The sequence below is a fragment of the Furipterus horrens genome, unplaced genomic scaffold (assembly GCF_987537825.1).
Source record: "Furipterus horrens unplaced genomic scaffold, mFurHor1.1.pri manual_scaffold_9, whole genome shotgun sequence".
Lineage (NCBI taxonomy): Eukaryota > Metazoa > Chordata > Mammalia > Chiroptera > Furipteridae > Furipterus > Furipterus horrens.
In genome coordinates, this window is record NW_028327179.1 from 12,144,476 (window position 1) to 12,159,414 (window position 14,939).

General features: G+C 49.2%; 3 protein-coding genes across 3 annotated transcripts in view; all 3 read left to right on the top strand.

The window, feature by feature from the left end:
• The first annotated feature begins 130 nt into the window (after window positions 1-130).
• HOXA6 (homeobox A6) lies at window positions 131-3,993 on the top strand. The gene is made up of 2 exons (XM_090287081.1): window positions 131-806; window positions 2,234-3,993. Exons 1-2 carry the CDS (start codon window positions 365-367, stop codon window positions 2,491-2,493), a joined length of 702 nt encoding a protein of 233 aa, XP_090143207.1. The 5' UTR covers window positions 131-364; the 3' UTR covers window positions 2,494-3,993.
• A 58-nt stretch (window positions 3,994-4,051) lies between these two features.
• Window positions 4,052-7,042, top strand: HOXA5 (homeobox A5). Its single transcript, XM_090287080.1, has 2 exons — window positions 4,052-5,083; window positions 6,049-7,042. The coding sequence occupies exons 1-2, from the start codon at window positions 4,189-4,191 to the stop codon at window positions 6,297-6,299; spliced, it is 1,146 nt and encodes a 381-aa protein (XP_090143206.1). The 5' UTR covers window positions 4,052-4,188; the 3' UTR covers window positions 6,300-7,042.
• An 861-nt stretch (window positions 7,043-7,903) lies between these two features.
• Window positions 7,904-14,939, top strand: part of HOXA3 (homeobox A3) — a 33,886-nt gene continuing 26,850 nt past the window's right edge. Inside the window, exon 1 of the mRNA XM_090287084.1 lies at window positions 7,904-8,037. The gene's annotated coding sequence lies outside the window, so the exon portion shown is untranslated. The remainder of the gene's footprint in view (window positions 8,038-14,939) is intronic.

The window sequence follows — 14,939 nt, forward strand, 5'->3', positions numbered from 1 at the left end:
GCGCTGCTCCAAGCCCCAACCTCGGCCTGATCCTCACACTCCTGCCCGGGCAGTGCCCGCCGCTGGCGTTCGGGAAGGGAGCCGGGCTGGCCGGCTGTGCGCGCCCATTAATCTGCCGGGCGGGCGAGCGGCAGGCGGGCGGGCTGGGGGCTGTTTGTAACTTTGCTGCCTCGGTCGCCGCGGTCCCCGGGGAGCGGGCTCCGGCGCTCGCTCCCATTGGCCGCTGCCGCGTCAGCTGGTGCGATTTGCTGCTGTCGCTTTTGGCGTTCGGCCATCCAGAAACAAACCAGTTCGATGACTACTAATAGTTATAGCCAGATGTACTAATACACAACAAATCACAGTCCTGCAGAGGGGCGCGCAAATGAGTTCTTATTTTGTGAATCCCACTTTCCCCGGGAGCCTGCCCAGCGGCCAGGACTCCTTCTTGGGCCAGCTGCCCCTCTACCCGGCCGGCTATGACGCGCTGAGGCCCTTCCCGGCTTCGTACGGGGCGTCGAGCCTCCCGGACAAGACGTACACCTCACCTTGTTTCTACCAACAGTCCAACTCTGTCCTGGCCTGCAACCGGGCGTCCTACGAGTACGGGGCCTCGTGCTTCTATTCTGATAAGGACCTCAGTGGCGCCTCGCCCTCGGGCAGTGGCAAGCAGAGGGGCCCCGGGGACTACCTGCACTTTTCTCCCGAACAACAGTACAAGCCCGACAGCACCAGCGTGCCGGGCAAAGCCCTACATGACGAAGGCACCGACCGGAAGTACACGAGTCCTGTTTACCCCTGGATGCAGCGGATGAACTCCTGCGCTGGTAAGGCATTTCCCTGCAGCAGCGACCCCCCCACCCCCCAAGAGAGTGGAGGGAGAGGGGGAAGGAGGCCAGGAAAGAAGGAAGGAAGAGACAGCGAAAGTCGACAGAGGAAGTAGAAAGACAGAAAGAATGAACAAAGTTTCTTTGGTTAAAAAAAAAAAAAAAAAAACCCATCCCATTCCCAATGGTACAGTCAAGCTGTGGCAGAGTAAGGGCAGTGCACTAGTGTCCATGTAAGATGACACGTTAGGGGATCATGTTTGTGTGTGTGTGTGTGGGGGGGTCATTGCCATACTATGTGAGACTGGAAACAGGGGCAACCTGAAGAGAGAGCCAGGCTGGATGGGAGGGATCTCCTGCCCACACTGCACCCTGGTGACACCCTGCTCAGATTCCCAAGCCTAGATGGCCTTCTGCACCCATCACTGATAACTTCCCTTCACCTCCCACCCCCCTCTCCTTTCTGCCCTTTAGAAATTCACATAGCTAGAGGCCCTTATTTGGCCTCTTCTGGGGTCACCCCAAAGCCTTAGAGGGCCACATCCCCAACCTCAGTATTTCTTTTCTCTCCTCCCTCCCCTCCTCCCCCTTCCACTTAACTGCTCACTTACACCCAACTTCTGCCTCTTTCTGAGACCCTGCCTGAGTCTCAGACACCCAGCTTGAGGGGAGCCCCCACTCATGGGCCCCTTTGGCACCAGAACAGATAGCCCATCCCAGTCCTACATTTCCAGGAACCCCAGATGGCCCATTGCTCCATCTCTTTGCCCCTAGTTTCCCAAAACTCCACAGGGAATCCTTGGAGCAGGACAGTGCCTAATGCGGATTTTAAAACTTCAAGTGTTTTTGCTTTTAAAATCTGCATGTTTCTTTTTCTTTTTCTTTCTTTCTTTTTTTATTTCCCAAGGAAGCTCTGCATTTCTCAGAAAGGCCATACAATTTGGGGGAATATGCAAAGACGTTAGAAGGTTGACCATTTTTAATTTCCCCAAAAGTACTTTGAGTCGTGAGATGGCGGGTCACAGTAACATCTTCACAGAAATCCCTTTGTGGATTTGGAGTGTCTACCCTACTCATAGGGTTCCACACCCCCACTCCCAGACATACACCACGCTCCCACAAAACAAGGCTTTGGTACCCAGAATTAAGAATGCTCATTATAGTCTTTGCTTGTAATGGTTTTCTTACAGAGAAGATTTTTCAAAAACAGTAACTTCCCACCCCAAGTAGTTTTAGGTGGAAAGCATCTCGCTTGGTATGAAATAATCTTCTCCCATCCAGCCGGCTTTTGGTCCAAGACTTAATGGGAGAGGCTGGAGTGGAGGCGGGTGGTTTCCAGCCCAGAGGCCAGGGGCGCGGGGTGCGGGGTTGACTGGCTCCGCTGCCCGGATCCTAGTTCACCGGCGTCTGGCCATTTCTGCCTGCAGGTGCTGTGTACGGGAGTCACGGGCGCCGAGGCCGCCAGACCTACACGCGCTATCAGACGCTGGAGCTGGAGAAGGAGTTCCACTTCAACCGCTACCTGACCCGGCGCCGCCGCATCGAGATCGCAAACGCGCTCTGCCTCACCGAGCGCCAGATCAAAATCTGGTTCCAGAACCGCCGCATGAAGTGGAAAAAGGAAAATAAACTCATCAATTCCACACAGCCCAGCGGGGAGGAAGCTGAGGCAAAGGCGGGCGAGTAGACGCCTGGGTGGGGACCAGGCCAGTACCGCAACTTCCCTCGGCTTTGCCCCCTTGCCTTCGCCTGCTCCCCAACTTTTCTCCCTGCCTGCTACCATTCGGGGGGGCTTACGCAGCTTCAAGGGAGCCCGGAGCTTTACAAACGCCTGAGCATTTATTTCTTACAAAAGAAAAACACACACACACACAGCCAATCCCAGCGGTGGAGCGGGGCGCACTGCACACACAATCCTGCTTCCAAGGCTGCCCAAGCCTTCTCCGGATCCCAGGGCAAGCCCCAAATTCGTCCCCGGCTCTTGTGCTAGAGCCTCTGCGTGCCCCTGAGCTCGGGGCGTGGGTTTACTGGAAAGGGAAGAACCTCAGAACCGAGCTGCTTTTGGCGTCTGGGCGTTTTGACCTCCGTCCCTCGCCACTAAGTCCCGAAGGGCACCACCAGATCGACTCCAGACACTGCAAAGAGGGGGCCTAAAGTTTGGGGCCCTATCACTGCGCTGGCCTCCCAGGCTGCCCCCACTCAGGAAGAAGCTCGAGGAACAAAGGGGGCCCCAAGAGACCCTAGTCTCTCGGCCCCGCGCGCAACTGTCCGTGGAAGAAAAGCAGCTGCAGCCAAGCCCAGTTAACCTGGGCACGGGTGGAACTTTACAGCCCGGGAACGACTGGGCTCCCGAAGGCTCGGGGCTTCGGATTCCAGCTCCCGGCCTCGGCCTCCGACAGCGCTGGAGCTGCCACCACAGCAGCTTTCGGGACCTAAGAAGGGGACCCAGGGCCATGGGACCAGCAAGAGTCATGGTTTCCAAGCATGCCAGGGGCGCCTGCTATGCAGGGCCTCCAGCGGAGAAACCCTCCCATACCTCTCGGTTATATTTGTGATTTACTTTCATCTTTCATATTCCAGGAAAATAACTACGGATATACTAGGCACTGCCACGGAATGCTTCCATCAACGCCTTCGTTTTACTCCTGGAGGTCTAAGCAAGACCCTAATAACTCGGCCTACGGATTCCTAGCCCCCAAGAAGGTTCCATGGCTGCGGGGAGCCTGGGCCCAGTCGCTGGGTTCACCGAGAACCCTCCGACTTGGGGCCCGGCTGGCTCCAGGAAAAGGATCCAGTGGTGAAGATTCTCCAGGCTGGATACTTAAAGCAAATCAAATAGCAAACTAATGACACGAAAACCATATTTACCCGAAAGAAAAATCGAATCTGGTTATAAGTGTATGGAATTTGACCTCGCCTGGGATAAACACTACACAAAAGCTATCTTTAATGGACGCCTGTCATTTAAGGGCGGCAGGGACACTGTCCCTCATGCGCTCGCAAAAACAGAGCCGTAATTGTAGCTTCTGCTGTGGGCAGGATTTATTTCTCCAGTTGGTTAAATGGCCTCCCCCCTCCCCCGAAGGTGATATCTGTATTTTCAAATTTCAGAGCTGCAGGCAAGACGGGCAGAACCGGCCCCAACCTCGACACAAAAATAAAAGGGGCTGCACAGCGGGGAAATAAACTTGTTGTAAATAAAATCCAAGTCACCCCCCCCTCCCAGTCCTCTACATCCTAGCCGGGCACGCGATCGGCAGCTGACGGCCTCACAATTGGTACATCCTAATGGAACTGCGAGGGAAATGCAATAATTTTGCCATAATGGGCTGTAACCTCAATTCGACCCCGGCCCCTGCAGCCCCGAGTCGGAAGCGGAGCGATGCACCCTGCCTCCAGCGGGTGGCGCTCGAGTCCGGCTGAACGGCGGCGGCGGGCGGCGGGCACGCGCCTGGGGCGCGCGCGCCACCCCTCTCGCCTCCACCCAACTCCCCCATTAGTGCACGAGTTTACCTCTAGAGGTCATCAGGCAGGATTTACGACTGGACAACAAAAGCACGTGATTCGAAGTCGTACCCCATATTTGGGTGCCTACGTAGGAGGGAACCAAGTACATGTCCCAGTCATTTCCATAATTCATCATAAATTGTGCAAGGGTGCTATAGACGCACAAACGACCGCGAGCCACAAATCAAGCACACATATCAAAAAACAAATGAGCTCTTATTTTGTAAACTCATTTTGCGGTCGCTATCCAAATGGCCCGGACTACCAGTTGCATAATTATGGAGATCATAGTTCCGTGAGCGAGCAATTCAGGGACTCGGCGAGCATGCACTCCGGCAGGTACGGCTACGGCTACAATGGCATGGATCTCAGCGTCGGCCGCTCAGGCTCCGGCCACTTTGGCTCCGGGGAGCGCGCCCGCAGCTACGCGGCCGGCGCCAGCGCGGCGCCCGCCGAGCCCAGGTACAGCCAGCCGGCCACGTCCACGCACTCGCCTCCGCCCGACCCGCTGCCCTGCTCCGCCGTGGCCCCCTCGCCCGGCAGCGACAGCCACCACGGCGGGAAAAACTCCCTGGGCAACTCCAGCGGCGCCTCGGCCAACGCCAGCAGCACCCACATCAGCAACAGAGAGGGGGTTGGCACGGCGTCCGGAGCTGAGGAGGACGCCCCCGCCAGCAGCGAGCAGGCAAGCGCGCAGAGTGAGCCGAGCCCGGCGCCGCCTGCCCAACCCCAGATCTACCCTTGGATGCGCAAGCTACACATAAGTCATGGTAAAGCCAGCTTTTTTCTAAATCCACGCGGCAGCGGGGGCGCGGCTCTCGGTCCCCTTCTCTCCTTTAACGCCCTCTCTCCCCTTCTCTCTCCTGGTCTCGCCTCTCCCAGCCCTGTGGAGCCTCTCTCTACCGGTCTCCTTCCCTGCCTTCCTCCATCCTCCTTCTGTTCTTTGCAGCGCCCTGTGCTCGCAAGTGTGTGGGGAAAAGGGCCGCTGGATAGGCAAGTTTAGGCGTTCAAAGGGGGGAAGAGGAGAAAACCCATGTCGAACCCCAGCGCCTCGGAACACGCTCCTGGTTCAGGCCAGCCAAGCAGGGAGCAGAGAGGTAGAGGATGGCAGTAGGGGCTGTGAATTGGGCTTGTCAGGACGGATAATTTATGAGGAGGGCTACGCTGGGGAAACAGCGTTACTAATTAGAGTCCCCGAAAAGGGGATTGAGGGGGGGAATAATCCAGGCGAGAGCTGGCGGGATTCTGGAGTTTGGGGGCAGGAAAGGAAAGAGAAGAAAAAGAAAGCAGGGACCCCAAGCATGCAGGCAGGAACAGGAGGCGGCTCTCGGGCTGGAACTTTGGGGAAGGGTAACCTGGAGGCCACTTAGGCGCTGAGAAAAGGGCCTTGCTTTGGTGAGTTTCTGAGCGGTGGGCAGCCTGGAAGGGCTGTGCCCCCTTCTCGGGGCTCCAGGGGCAGGGCCAGAGGACAGGAGAGTGCCGAGGGAAAGCTGGTCGATCCTCTGGGTCGTGGCTCCAGCCTCGGACGGGCCGATTGTTCCCAGAGTCGAAACTATTGTTTTCTCTCTAGAAAGGAAGAGGGAAGGAAATTCGGGAGGGGTGGGCGGCCGAGGAGGGAGAACTTGTTGAGCTTGTGTCTCCTGTACCTTGCTCAGGACCCTGACTCATCCAGCTGGCCGACTCTGGTGGCCAGGGACTGAGGCTGGTGGCTAAACCGCTGACTTTTCTGTTGCAGACAACATAGGCGGCCCGGAAGGCAAAAGGGCCCGGACGGCCTACACGCGCTACCAGACCCTGGAGCTGGAGAAGGAGTTCCACTTCAACCGCTACCTGACCCGGCGAAGAAGGATTGAAATAGCACATGCTCTTTGCCTCTCCGAGAGACAAATTAAAATCTGGTTCCAAAACCGGAGAATGAAGTGGAAAAAAGATAATAAGCTGAAAAGCATGAGCATGGCCGCGGCGGGAGGGGCCTTTCGCCCCTGAGTATTTGGGCGTTTAAAGTACTGAGCAGTATTAGCGGATCCTGCGTAGTGTCAGTACTAAGGTGACTTTCTGAAACTCCCTTGTGTTCCTTCTGTGAAGAAGCCCTGTTCTCGTTGCCCTAATTCATCTTTTAATCATGAGCCTGTTTATTGCCATTATAGCGCCTGTATAAGTAGATCTGCTTTCTGTTCATCTCTTTGTCCTGAATGGCTTTGTCTTGAAAAAAATAGATGTTTTAACTTATTTATATGAAGCAAGCTGTGTTACTTGAAGTAACTATACCAGAAAAGAAAAGAGAAAAAACACACAAAAAGTCCCCCTTCGACCCTGTTTAGTGCCAATGTTGTGTGTTGCACTCCAGTTGTTTAACTGTGCATGTGAGTGGAAGTGTTCCTGTCTCAATAGCTCCAAGCTGTTAAAGATATTTTTATTCAAACTACCTATATTCCTTGTGTAATTAATGCTGTTGTAGAGGTGACTTGATGAGACACAACTTAACTTGTTTGACGTGTAGTGACTAGTGACTCTGTGACGAAAACTGTGACTCCGAGCGGTGTGTCCCTGCGTGCCTTTGTAGGACCCTTTGCACGAACTCTGGAAGTGGCTCTTATAAGCGCAGCTTCAGTGATGTATGTTTTTGTGAACAAAGTTACAAATATTGTCCAAGTCTGGCTGTTTAAGCAAACTGTGATCAGCTTTTTTTTTTTTTTTTTGTATTTGTTTTTAAGGAAAAAATACTGACTGGAAACAAAAATAAACTTTCTATTGTAAGTTCTCTTGGTCTGGTTTGTGCCAAATAGTGAGCGGCTCTTTTTGCTCTTCTTTCTATCTGTCCAGTCCTGGAAGCGGTGGGTCTGAGGCTACCTGAGCAGCCTGCCTGTGCAAGGAGACCTCAGACCAACACCCTGACCCACAGCCTCCCTAACTCTGACCTTTCAGAAAGTTCAGAGCAGAGGGTGGAAAAGCTGTGGGTGCTTCCAAAGCTTGAGTCCAACCTGCCCATCTCTGAGGAAACCAAGTGAACTTGCTGGGCACAAAAAAGAGGAAGAAAGAGAAGGGAGGAAAAGCCCAGGGCTTTGTGAGTAGCCCACGGGGGCCCACACAGATGCTGCCTGCTTCCTAAGGCCATCCAGGGCCTCCACTTGAAGAGGCTGCTATGTCAAGTTGTGGCTCCCAAACCCTCTGCCCCTGACCCACCCAGGCACCCCTTCCCACTCCTCACCCTGAACCCAGTTGGCTTCTTTTGCTACAATTAATTTGCTACAAATGGAAGGTACTTACCCCATCCTAGCTCGATTGTGAAACTCCTCAGAGCAGCTAAAGCGCAACTAGAGATTTGCACATTTACCGACTGCTTACACTGATGCCGTCTTTCCTTTTAAAAGTTATAAAACAGTAAACTTTATAAGCCCCAGTTCCGGCTATATGACATTTGGGTGCCAAATGAATAGGGTTTTGTCTATGAATTAGATCGTAAAATCATCCATAGCACAGACAGATCGGCTCACTGGCTATAAAACGTCACGTGGGGCCATTAAAGTAAGTTTTATGGTTTTGGGGAGTTGACATCCAACATTATATACCACATAACATATAATCTCACTGACGCTGGACTCCATTTGACTCTTTTGCAGGCTACGTGTGCCGCTTGGTCATTCAAATTGTCAATTTTAGGTCCAGAAGTGTCCTAACTACAAGTTCTCAAAACTCTCTGAAAAATGGCTCCCTCCGAGTTAAGGTAAGCTCGCCTCCTGAGCGTTTTCCAGTTTATTTGTACTCTAAAAACTTTCTTCCTGGATCTTTCTCTCTCTCGTTCTCTATCTGGTTTAGTAACTCTGAAGTTGTCTCTAAATTCAAAAGGGGGGCGCAAACTTTTCCTCCGCCCCCCTGAGCAGCGCCAGGGGCCTGCTCTGCGGAGTCACCACGGTGAACAGCGCCTGTGGCCGTGCCGCATCCTCAGGCCTAACTTTAATTGCTGCACCACCGCGGATGTTAATGACTTCCGCTGCCCTCGCCGGCGTGCAAAAAAGATGATTTTTGTGTGTGCGAATAGGCCTGTGTGTGGAGACTTGGCAGGGCTGCCCCCCGTTCCGAGCTGGCGGATCTCGGCTTTTCGGGGGGTCTCAGAGCCCTCGGGTGGGGGGCTGGCAGAGAGTGGGGCGCGGGCCTCAGGCGCGGAAGGCCGCGCTGAGCTTGGGCGTTTGAAAGAAAGGCCCGGGCAGGGCCAAGGCGAACTCTGGCGGGATTCCTTGTGGGGCTGTGGCAATATGTCTTCGCAGGCCTGGGTCATTTGGCAGCACTGAATTGAGGCGGCTGCCTTCGGGGCCGGGTTTCAGGCTGGCTCTCGAGAGCCGGAGGGTGGCAGAGGTAGGCGAGGCGCTGGCCGCACCTCAAGGCTGGGCCCTGGGTTGCCAGGCCGAGCCCAGGACGCTGGGGACTGCGGGCACCCCACCTGTGGCGAGGGCTCACCACCCCCTCCCCCCGCGCCCGGGACCAGGCCCTGAACCTTGCTGGCCTGCACGTTCTTTTTATTTCGGTGGGACTGTTCTCACCCGCCTGTGAGTCTGAAGCAATAAACTTTATGGCCGGATTTAACTTTAGTCTTTGAATCCCCAGGCTAAATGAAAGGAGTTAAGGCTCTTTCTTTTCTTCCGCCCTGCCTTTCTTCTCTCTCTCTTCTTTCCTTTTCCTCTCCTCTTTTGTAGAATTAAAACATCTATGCACAGGACCCTCAAAAGGCAACTTAGGCGTCCCCCTAGATAGCACTAAAGATTAGAGAAATTTACTCCCCCTCAACATACAGGGAGAATTCCTCCAAACTGGGCTCTTAAGTTTGGGGGGAAATCGAGGTGTCTTCAATGCCCAACTTAAAAGTCCCCAGAGCCATTAGGTTGTTTTCCCTGACACGTCATAAAGGATAGTTGAGGGAAGAAATTGGTCGTTTGTCAGTAGGAGATTTCCGCCTTTCTTTTGTTAGCTGCTCTTTCTGTTTGATCCCAGGAAATTTACATAATCTATGATTTCCAAAACAGTCCTCAATATTGCACCAATGGGTGAACTAAGGTGAAATAAATTTTTCCTGGGTACAATTCCAGCTTGGCCTCAGCCACCCCCTCTGGCCCCAACCCCCACATTCTTCAATGGCAAAGTGGTGACTGGGGACACTGTGGCCTGTCCTGGGGTGTTTCTCTGGGTGGGTACCCACAAGGGACCTAGCAGATTTCCCCCTATTCCGTCTGAAGAATTAACCCAAACTCTCCAACTTAGAAATGAAACAAACAAAATGGGATCTTCTGTTTCCAAATGCTTTTCTCCTTAGGAACTGGGTAGTTTTCTGCAAGTGCTAATTGGTAAAGACACATACTTAAGTGCTTAAAGTGAAAAAAATTAAAGTATAGATTTGGAATTTCAACATACTTTATTGTCTAGAGGCCACTTACACTCAACATTAGTCCAACAGATGTCTCAAAAGTTAAGAGGTCCAAAAAGCAAGACCTGGGAAGTTTCCTAAAAAACTGAAACCCTCCCATAATCCCCACTTCTCTTGAATAGTGAGTGTCAAGGCAAATCCATGAAGTCATTTTTTGGTAACCTGTTAAAGTGAGCGTTGGTGTTTCAGCACTCAGGAAAATGTGTCTGCATCTTGGTGGAAACCAAAATAGAAACTCTCCTTGGGTTCTCTTTTATTATTTTAAGTGTCTGTAAGAATCCTGGAGTCTTTGTTTTGCTGCTCTGAGTTTTGGGTTCCTTATTGGAAAATACTGGGTGAAGGTCTTATTTTAGCCGCTCATTTGGTGATCTTGCTTGAGTGGTTTCTTGGTGACTACAATTAGTAGCAGAAAAAAGAGTTGTAGGGCTGCTGGCAGTTCACTTGAGTAACTTGCCTGGAGGAAGCGGCCACACCACCTCTGTGGCCCCTTCCCACCCTAGGTATGGGAATTGGCAGAAAGGCTGTTGGACCCATGTCCAGCATCTCACAATACAGAGAAACTTTCCCATGATTTAAAAAAATTAGAGGCTATAAATATTGTCAGCTTGCTTATTTCTGTCTGTTGTAATCTTCATAAAACTTTAGAGTTTAAGGGGCAGGCCAATTCACATGGAATTAAATGACTTTTTAAAAATTACAGCATCCAGTCACACGTATGTGAGCATTACTGGAGGAGTTCTTTTGTTATTTCTTCCTATTTTCATATGAAGCATAGTAAAGAGGATGGCTGGTTATCTGCTCATTCTGTAGATAAGTTATTTCTTCTCATGCATTCTTTGAGGTTGTTTTTGCAGAGAAACTTACTTAAAAAGAAAATACCTTTTTCACTGAGGGCTTTATGAAGACATCCAGCCTCAGCCGGTGGCAGAAGTGTCTGTCTGTGTTTCTTGTCTTGTAAAAGGAGAAGGTGTCTGAAGCGTGCAGGGCCCCGTTTGTTTCTACAAGCCAAAGAGACAATATTTCCTGAACTATAAATATAATAGGAAGCTTCTGGTCACACTCACTTAGGGGTTTGTTAGGGTTTCCATGGTCTAATTTCACAACATTATGCCAAGATTCCTTTTCTTCTGCTCTTTCCTGTGCCTCATTGTTGGCGGCTCTGGGAGAGCAAGACAATTTTCTACCAGAAATGGAGTCATGTTCGTGTGTTGAGATGTGAAGAGTATTATATCCAAACAATTAGTGAGGGGAGAGCAAATTACATCCTGAAAGATAGGCTATTGAAGAGGAAAATAATCCTTTTAACTTAAAAGATGCACTTGGAAACCTCTACTCTGCCTTAGTTGGGAGTCTGTCAGAGGTTTGCCCATCATGGAGAGTGCAGAACTGTGTGGCTCCATCCCTTTGGCTTCTAGGGCAGCATTTTTTTTTTTCCAGTCAATGATAAAACCATAAGTGGGGCTTCCAGACAGGGCTAAGGGGGTCAACCTAGGCTCCAGCCCACATAGGAGTGGGGTGCCTCAGTCCTAGCCATTCAAAGCCCCAGAACTGGAAGATCTGCCTAGGTTTGTTTGTCTGGTGTTTTTCACAAAGAAAGCTTCCTTCTCCTACCACACCCCCTCCCCACAAACCAGTCTTTTCAATAATAATATTTGTTATGAAGGTTATTGGGTAATTATTGTGATTTTGTGAAGCAGCCCTTGCTAGAGGTGAAGTCTGTCATCACCTAACAAATGACGCCCGCGCAGTTCACTGCCGGGTTAAGTAAATGCAGAGAAGATAAATCTGCACACCCTAGGAATCGCCAGCAGAGCACGCTTTAGTACAAGTTCACAGTCAACTCGCCTGCCTGGGCCAGCTTGCCCAACAATTAGGGCTGCGTCTTTATTTTTAAATAAAGACAAAAAGTGTCTCCAAGTTCCATTACCTGCTTTCCCCATCTTCTTTTTTCTTTCACTCTTTGTGAGGTTCCCCTGCCCTACTCTCAATTTTCCTCGTAGATGTAATGATGAGTGATTTCAAAATAATCTCATTCTTATTTTAAGTGCTGACACACAAAAAAAGAGGTAGAAGGCTGATTTGACAGAAAATACAGTCACAAACACACGAAAATATCCAGTGCATCCTCTTACTCTAGAAGGCAGAAATAGGGTGTCCCTGAGATCCTGGGGCGGGTCTTCTCCCTGAAAGAAAAGCTACAGCTTTGTATATCTTTGTGGTTAGTGTGTTGCAACTGCAGGTCAGAAAGTTGAGGGTCAAAAGTTTACATTGTGCAGCACTCTTCGTCATCTGCCCAGACAGAGTTTGATGTCAATGCTAGAGCTGCGATCTTGACTATCAGCACAAAAGATAAAATGGCTTGGAGTGACGCGTGTATCACAGTATGGACTCCAGGTGAACCCTAGTGGTTGAATGACCTCAATTACGGAGAAAAGGATAGAAAATTCCTCTTTTCAAGAGTAATACATGCTGTATTTCATCTTGAATTATTGCTCCCATTCTGAGGGAATAGCAGCAGGTAAATAGGCTTAGATGACTGAAACACCAACACCTTCCATATTGGAGAACCAGGAGCCTATGGGTGTGTCACAAAATAAAAAAGCTCAAAACTCATCAGTGGACATTTAAGAAATGACGTAGCAAGTTTCCAATGCTCCCTTGTACCTTCAAAAGCAAGAGAACCAGCAGGGAACTTCCTTTATTTGAAAACAGCAATTTTGATTTGCCATTTTTTTCTTTTTAGTACCCATAATGATCCCTAAAGTGTATGAGAACAAGGGCAAACACAGGCACTTCTTGCAAAACGTATTCTTTGCAATTTTCAAACACAGAATGATTGTTCTGAAATTGCCATCCACTAAATGCAAACCGTTCTTAGAGCTAGAAAGGGGAGGAAGGAAATGAAAACCCTCCCCAAAGGGGCAGGATTCCTCTACCCCTCCACCAGCAAGAAAATGCGTATTCGTATCATGAAATTGTTCCTGTTGTTGGAAAATTTTCATTATGTTTATTGTTAACTCTATACTGAGAAATGCTGCAATCTATAAGTGAATAGCCAAGCTGTAAAGAATATGCCATTTGAGCAGGAAGGTGGAATCCACAAATGCCAGAGCAACTTCTATTCTCCAGAAAATACTCTTTAAAAATACATTTGGAATAAAAGCTAAGGAGAGGGGAAGCAAGCTGAGGAGGCAGGGTGGGAGAGTGGAAAAGAAAGGGAACAGTGTGTTAAGGAAGGCAGCTGGAACCATGCCTCATGTTTGAGTTGCAACTGGAGAGCTAACCAATATTTTATTGTTTATGCACCTATATTAGCTTAAGTGTAGGTGCCATTAGGATCTATTTTCTGGGGGGCCTATTTTCCTTTTTCATGTATCGACCTTTAAGAAATCATTGTAGGGAAGTGAAGAGGAGAAAGATGAAAAATTTTTTTTCTAGGTTTTTCTATTTAACTATAGAGATAAGCCAGTTCAACTACTCAAAATGTAAACTCTAGCATCCCGATATGGTTGATTGGATTTGCTGGTGTCAGGTACATTCAGTGGTAAATATTTCCCAAACACTGCCTTCATGGAAGTAATCAGATTGCTTCCACTGTTCAATGTGTAAAGTTTTCATTCAGCCAAGAGCTCGAAGCCAAATGGGGGTGTGCCAGATGAAAACAAGAAAGGAACAACTGTGGTGACTGCTGTTATAGCAATGAACACTTCACCACATCTGGGCTAGCAAAATGAAGAAAACTGAAACCCCCACTATTACTCACCAAGACAATTATGTATCTCTTTGAGAAAAACTTGTTATTGTATTATTGGTTTAAAATGTTCCACACCTTAGAAATATGTCAGCTTCAATAATCATAGACACCTCTTAGCTAGTTTTTGAAGTAAAAGAAAACAGTACCTGCAGAAGTTACTGCTTTTAGAGTATCTACTTTTTTATTCAGAAGATAGTGATTTTTAGGCCTTTCACACAATACTGGTGTAAATTTGTATATAATCTGAGTATAAATTTCAATCTTTATGCCTGGGTTGTGCTCATTACTATAAATGACTGCAAGGAAATTACCCCCAAACAATTAATTGGTCAAGTAGCTGGTAAAGTATTGCTCCTTTAAAATCATATGCTTAGTGTAGGTGAAGGAAAGCTCTCAAATGCCACCATCAGGCATTCAGAAATTCAGCATTCCCTGTGTGCGCTCCAGAGATGTGTTTCAGATAGAGAACAGTCAGTCTGGGAGACTCTTGCTCTGTAGAACAAAGGACAAATACAGTCAATACATTCCATAACGTTTACATTTCCTTTGCTTCCCCCCCCCCCCTTGTTTTTCCCTGAGGAGTGACCTGCGCAAAGACCCTGCTCTCTAAAAGACACTGTATAGACCTTTTAGAAGCGCAAAGTCCAAGGCCGAGGTGAACTTCAGGTCAGCGCGTCTAACAAATATGAAAATGTCGGCTGGTGAAGGGCGCGCCTTGTGATTTAACAAAGACTGTCAATGTGTAAGATTAATAAGAAACAAAACGCACACGGTGTCACTGTTCGGTCACTTTGAAACTTGGGACAGGGTTGCATTCAAGAGGGAAGGCTATTCCAAATATATTCAAAATGATTCAAATCAGATTCAAACTAGGCTGCAAATTCTGCCTTCCTCTCGCCCTCCCTTTCCCTTAGACTCCCTTCACTCTCCTTATCCATCTGGGATTCGAGGACATGATGAAAAGTTATTTCATTTAATGGGATTTTAAGAAAGCTTTTGTTGGGAATATACGTTATCCCTGCACGTGGAAATGAGCAAATGTGCTTACCAGTTTCCCAAGAAAAGGATAACGCTTTCACCCTGCTTGGGACTGGAGCCAGTTGGTGCGCGAAGATTAGCATGCTCCCTCCCTGCTCCTTTTCAGAGCATCCCATCTTTTTCTCGGGTGAGATGCTGCTGGTAAACTTCAGTTTATTTATTAATTGAGTTAGCTTCTTTCTGGCTTTGCTCTGGTGTTTTGGATTGTACATAAAAACTAGAGGTTTGTTTTTTTTTTAAATGATTTTCAAAAGATTATTCGATTCAATGGAATGATGCTATGGCTTGCACAGAAAGATTGTGGAAGGACCAGAAAAGGTACTGAGATTGTTTATTACAGCCATAAATCTTGCAGTAAAATGTCAAAATGTCGGTGTGTGAGATAACACTTGGTGGTCCTGGCTCCGTTTGTGTTTAT

What these genes read in the sequence shown, in the direction of transcription:
- HOXA6 (XM_090287081.1), top strand. Translation starts at nt 365, where the DNA reads ATGAGTTCTTATTTTGTGAATCCCACTTTCCCCGGGAGCCTGCCCAGC. An exon ending in GCGGATGAACTCCTGCGCTG is followed by an intron (nt 807 to 2,233) that starts GTAAGGCATTTC and finishes TTCTGCCTGCAG; the next exon opens with GTGCTGTGTACGGGAGTCAC.
- HOXA5 (XM_090287080.1), top strand. Translation starts at nt 4,189, where the DNA reads ATGCACCCTGCCTCCAGCGGGTGGCGCTCGAGTCCGGCTGAACGGCGG. An exon ending in CAAGCTACACATAAGTCATG is followed by an intron (nt 5,084 to 6,048) that starts GTAAAGCCAGCT and finishes TTTCTGTTGCAG; the next exon opens with ACAACATAGGCGGCCCGGAA.